The following is a 6,056-nucleotide window of genomic DNA, read 5'->3' on the forward strand; positions in this document are numbered from 1 at the left end:
AGACACGGTCTGCGAAGATAATGTTCAAACAAAGAATATCCATTTTTTTCCCTTCAAAAAGGACTCAGTTTAAGAGAAGAATCCTAAGCTTAGTCTCATTAGGCAAAACATACAGCTAAGCACTGAGGAATTAGGCAATGAGTCCAGTCAGTGTCTGGACTAGAATTTGGGTCCAGCAATGTGGTTTTACTCAAGAGCAGTGACCGCTCATGTCCTTGCTTACATAAAGAACGGAGGAATTTTCTGTTGCTTAGACCAGAGAACAAACTTGGTAGCTTGATTATACTGGTGGCTGTAAAAAGTTAGACAAAAACTTCTTGGAATGGTTTTAGGAGTTTTCCTGTGAAGTAGTAGCTTTTCTACATCAAATCTTTCTCCTTTCATTCCATTCCAGTAGTAAAATAGGAAGCCAACATGCACGACTGTTTGAGACAGTGTTCTCACTCCAGGGGCAAGCACTGTGTAAATAAATCTAGATAATCTAAACTTTTGCTTAAACCATCTAAATTGGATGTTAAATCCCAAATTCGTCAAATAAGATTTAATCCTTTGAAATAGCTGGATTAATGGGAATAAGACTGTCAGGTTTTTTTCCTTAAAGTGAAGGTCGTTTGGGATGCCTGGGTGGCTCAGTTGTTAAGCGTCTGCCTTCAGCGCAGGTCATGATCCCAGGGTCCTGGGATTGAGTTCACCATGGGCTTCTTGCTCCGCGGGGAGCCTGCTTCTTCCTCTGCCTGCCACTCCCCCTGCTTGTGCTCACTCTCTCTCTCTCTCTCTGACAAATAAATCAATAAAATATTTAAAGTGAAGGTCTTTGGTAATATCTATAGAACCAAAACGTTTTCAAAGGGTTCTTCTTAATCTTCTGATTGTTCCGAAAACACTGTATTGTAAGTAGATGACTGACTTTATACCTAATAATTTCATTAAGTTCTTTAAAAGATTTTTTTTTTTAAAGATTTTATTTATTTATTTGACAGAGAGAGAGATAGCGAGAAAGGGAACACAAGCAGGGGGAGTGGGAGAGCGAGAAGCAGGCTTCCTGCCGAGCAGGGAGCCCAATGTGGGACTCGATCCCAGGACCCTGGGATCATGACCTGAGCCGAAGGCAGACGCTTAACGACTGAGCCACCCAGGCGCCCAAGTTCTTTAAAAGATTAAAACAAGCAAATTTGAATATGTATTTCCTTAAAAGGTCATCAGATATACAGATCTCTAATCAATTAAAATGTGCATAATAACAAACTACTTTGCTGGGTATTTACAGTTTGAAACATTGTAGATGCCTAATAAGTGTTTCCTGGTGAATTTTTAAAATTAATTAGATATGTGTGTGTAATATAAAGGATGAAGTTTTAAATATCATCCACATTTAGAGTATTTCAGGTTGTATTTACATTTTGATAAAATGGAAAAATATCATTGTATCATGTACGTTTAGTCCATGGGAGGTCAGACATCCGGCTATTTGGGAATAGACTCATTCAACAAACGTTTACTTACTTAATATGCTAGGCCCATGAGGAACAAAGACATGCAAATGAAAGGTTGCACTCTTCATTTTTTATCTAATACTTTGGTGCCATGTAGAAAGTCTTTTTTTTTTTTTATTCTTATGTTAATACCATGTAGAAAGTCTTAATATTAAGGAACCACCATTCAAGTTTAAAATATGACAGTGCAGATCTCTATCCACTGAAAAAGGGAGATGGTGATGAAATTTGCTCAGGTTGAAAACCTGAGTGTTCTGACCAGAAGAGAATCCAAGTCTTGGGTCCCTAGTGATCAATCATGTGTCAGCTTAATTCATCCAACAAACACTTACTGAGACCCTACTAGGTTTAGACACTAGCTACAAGTCAGAGACTGGAGATGGAGTGATAAGCATAAATAGGTTCCCAATCAGAGTCCTGGGCAGGAGAGGAGAGTATGGGGTAGGAGAAAGTACAATATTGAATTATTGTAACACAGTGTGATCCTTTCATTTATATGTGTACCTTACACCTTCCAGCTGAGAAAAGAATGTCCTAGGAGGGGAGAAACTTTGGTAGGATATTCGAGAAATATTCTGGTTGCATCCGCATTAAGCTGCTCTCTGCCTCTCAGATTTGGGAATGCTGATTTAGGCCTACAGCAATTGCGGGCACCTCTTTTACACCCTAAGAGAAGCGATAAATACTACACTGCATTTTTGTGCAGAAACAGCCTCCCAGAAGCCAACAGCTGGGACCTCTCACCCACTGTCCTAATCAAGAAGCTGTTGCATTCCCTGGTAGGTGTACACCCTAGAGAAACCTGTGAACGGGAAGGCTCATAGCAGCACTGTTCACAATAGTCCCAAACTAGAGACACCGAAAGGTCCACCAACAGTAGCATCAGTAATTAAACCACGAGATGTTTGTGCTACTGCATACCATATGAGCTATAGAGGCATGTCACTCCATGGATGAAGCTTGCAAGCACAATATTGAGCAAAAGAAGCAATATAGAAGTAATGTAGGACTCGATGGCTAAAACATTTAAAACCAGGCAAAATTAATCTGTATTGCTCAGGGATATGAAATTAGGTGGCAAAACTATAAAAACAAGGGAGTGATTATCACAAATTAGAAGAATGTTTACCTCTGGAGGTGAGAGGGGGTATGACTGAAAAGACACAAGAGAAGTTTCTGGGATCCTGCTAACATCCTGTTTCGTGTCCTGTACTGTGATGACATATTTATTTGTACACTTTTCTGTGAAGTCGTTTTTTTAGTGGGAGAAAGGGGAATGTGTTGCCATGTCCTTTTCCCATTGACCCCTCTGGGGACATGGTGCCCAGGGCAGAGAGAGGCTCTGGGGGAGGGAATCCATGCGCAAAGCTGGGGATGGCTCAAGAGGTTTAGCTCTGAGTCCCAGTTTCATCACTTACTAGCTATGCACCATCGATCCTCTTTAATCTCAGTTTCTTCATCTGCAAAATAGGCATAAACACACCTACCTCATCAGAGGGCTATGAGGATCACAAGAGAGAAAGAATGTGAAACTGCTTTGTAAATTGTAACTAACTTAAGGGCTTTTAAATCATTGCAACTTCTTAACTCCCCTTGACACTCCCTGACCCTGAGCTTCCCGCAAATCTGTAAAACCAAGAATCCAGAGAACCAGTGATTCGAGGAAACTGGCAAAAGGAGTTCAGGAAGAACCACCCCAACAAAGCCAATTTTCTCACCTTTCCTTCCCCAGCCGGGCACCATGGGACCTTAGTCTGTGCCACGAGAGGATTCTGACCAGAGCTCACATTTTCAAAGGGAAAGCATGGAACTAGAAGCTCCCTGGAGAGCAAAATGATCACCAACCTGGGATTTAGGAATTCCTGGTTGTTCCCCTCCCCTGCCTTTCCTTTCAAGCTGAGATGCTGATAAGCCATTTCCTTTCTCTGGGCTTTAACCCTCACCTGTAAAATGAAGGGTTTGAACTCCATGGTTTCTTATATTTGTCATAAGGGTTTGCTTGGGTAAGGCAGTTCACCTCTCTGGGGCTCAGTTTCCCCTTCCGTCAAGTGAAGGGGTTGGACTCATATCTGTGGCTCTCAATCCTGACTGCTAATGAAAAATCACCTGGGAAGATTTTTTTATTTTATTTTTTTTAGTTGGGGGGAGCAGTGCAGAGGGAGAGAGAGAATCCTAAGCAGGCTCCAAGCCTAGCACACTGAGCGGGCTCAATCTCATGATACTGAGGTCATGAACTGAGCCAAAATCAAGAGCCAAAATCAAGAGTCAGATGCTGAACCAACTGAACCACCCAGGTGCCCCAGAATTTTTTTTTTTTTTTTTAATATCAACATGCGGGCCCTGCTCCAGACATAGCTGAGAACCATAGAAATATTAGTGTATGGCAGCATGATGTCCCCAGCACAGGATTGGGGGACAGAGTGAGCTGTCACCTAGGCTCCGGATCCAAAGCTTCAGGGATGCCAGTTCTTGTGCTTGCCCCCCCATAGGCTGACCTCCTTTTTCAAAGGTCCAAGGGACTTCTTCTAAAACTTGCAACATAAACATCTGGGGGGACTTGTTATAAAATACCCTCCACCTCACCCACCATTCATGGATCCTGACCTGGGAGCCCACTGTGGGAGAAGAGATCCAGTGAGGAAGGAGCTGTAGTGGGAAGGAGCTCAAGTTAAAGGCCATGAAAGAGTCTTCCCTCAGACCCCTCAGGGAGTAGAGAACAACATTAACTGAGCTCTCTGTTTAAGTGGACATGAAAGCAACCTAAAATACCAGGCTGAATCAGATAGACAGGACAGACAGTTCTCTGGAAAATTTTGGAAGAATCCAGACACGGGACACTTTGCACCAGCTTCACATTCCTACCCTAAATCACTCTATGATGAGGTCCACTGCACTTGGAAGTGCATAATGACTATGCTCTTGAAGTAAAGCCTTGTTGGATGGCTCATGGGACTGGGGATAGATGCTTGCCATGAAGAATTTTCACTGAAAACTGAAGAAATAGTTGGATATTTCTGGTAATTCTGAATTAATCTGATAGTTGTAGAGTGGTAGGGGTTTCTATTGGAATTATCTGGATAATTATATGATACTCTACTTTTGATTAATCCACAGACCTTGTTGAAGATTCTATCAGGGTATGATGTTCCAAGGGAACCATAGTGGTCTCCATTTTTCTTCCAGTGCCCAGGTCCCAGCCAGCTCTTATGGTGGCATCACCATCACACCTACCCCCAAGAATAAGAGAAAATGAAGAGTGGGATGAAGAGAGGAAATAAGTTCAAGAAAGGAAGAGGGCAGAGCACACGGATGAGGCAAAGCAGCAGGGAGAAGGAGAGGAGTATAGAAGGCATTCCGGGTGTGCCTGGCTGGCTCAGTCAGTGGAGCGCATGACTCTTGATCTCGGGGTTCTGAGCTCAAGCCCCACATTGGATGTAGAGATTACTTAAAAATAAAATCTTAAAAAAAAGAAGGCATTCCAGAAACATTTTTACCTTCAGAGTAACATTGGAATGAATTTGAATTAATAATAAAAAAAATGCCTGGTTTACCTTGCTTCACCCCATCTAAAACTTACTTTTTTTTTTTTTTCAAACTTACTTTGAAGGATACTCATGCCAAGTCTACCAAAGCAAAGCACAGACTGGATGGGATTATCTAAGATATTTTTTTGAAATGCTTTCATTTGAAATGTGCAGCTAATTGGTATAAAGTTTTTCACCTGAGTTTTTATTTGCTAACATTGCCATGGGCTTCAGCCATTTCACCATGTTTTTGCTCTTTGTCCTTTTGCAAAATTTTCTTTACCCTCATGGACCAAAAGCCCAAGTAAACAATCTCCTTAGTTACAGAACTAAATGACTGACTTACCGGGTATTGAGGATGTGTCTTCATAATTCCAAACCAAAAGAAGAAAGCCAGTGAGCAGCAGGATCGGCATGGTGGCCACAGGCATGACTTCGGGCATCATGCTGGTGATGTTATAATGCATTGGGTTCAGCATTTCCAAAACCATCTTTTGTTCCTTGATCTCAAGAGAAAAAACTTAAAGTCCTGTGGAAATCAGAGGAGCAAAACAAAAATTAGAGAATCCCCCAAAGTATACATCCAGGACTCCTGTTGCTTCAGAGGATGCTGTAGTGCAGAAATCAGCGTTTGTTTTATAATGTGATTGGACACCTAGACAAGACAAACTTGTGGTTACAAGTCAAAACAAGCAAGCCAAAGAGAGATCTTTTGGCTTGAAGTACAGCATTTCTGACCTTGGTAGAGTCTCAGGTTCGTTTAGACGCTTGGTTTGATAGAACCTTATCATCTTGCCCTTGAGTGGGTAGAGTGGCTGAATTCCCAATTGAGAATCAAATTTCTTACCAAAATACAAGAAAATGAAGCTCATTCCAGAGGTGGAGCCTTTCTGTGACTTCATCAGCAGATATTGCTTAGGCAATCTTTTTCTCTTGATGCCAAATCAATTTTTTAAAAAGTAATCCCTAACCCCCTTCCCTGCTCAAAATTAATTCCCCCAAAGAGTAAGTTTCTCTAGGAAGAATAGTTGCTTGGGCA

General features: G+C 41.7%; 1 protein-coding gene and 1 long non-coding RNA gene across 4 annotated transcripts in view; one reads left to right on the forward strand and one right to left on the reverse strand.

Annotated features, from left to right (window-relative positions):
• The window catches only part of LOC145723511 (uncharacterized), a 113,928-nt gene extending 108,911 nt beyond the window's left edge, over window positions 1-5,017 (forward strand). For 2 of the 3 annotated variants that reach the window (XR_014148626.1, XR_014148624.1), the window contains one exon: window positions 4,677-5,017. This is a non-coding gene — a long non-coding RNA (uncharacterized LOC145723511). Of the gene's footprint in view, window positions 1-4,607 lie in introns of all 3 variants that reach the window. The other variant, XR_014148625.1, reaches the window with a different exon arrangement.
• The window catches only part of CYP19A1 (cytochrome P450 family 19 subfamily A member 1), a 34,003-nt gene extending 28,495 nt beyond the window's left edge, over window positions 1-5,508 (reverse strand). The window contains exon 1 of the mRNA XM_006746934.3: window positions 5,364-5,508. Coding sequence (XP_006746997.1) covers window positions 5,364-5,508 — 145 coding nt within the window. The remainder of the gene's footprint in view (window positions 1-5,363) is intronic.
• Window positions 5,509-6,056: the final 548 nt, after the last annotated feature.

The sequence above is a fragment of the Leptonychotes weddellii genome, chromosome 9 (genome assembly GCF_054177405.1).
Source record: "Leptonychotes weddellii isolate Sample4059 chromosome 9, ASM5417740v2, whole genome shotgun sequence".
NCBI classification, from domain to species: domain Eukaryota; kingdom Metazoa; phylum Chordata; class Mammalia; order Carnivora; family Phocidae; genus Leptonychotes; species Leptonychotes weddellii.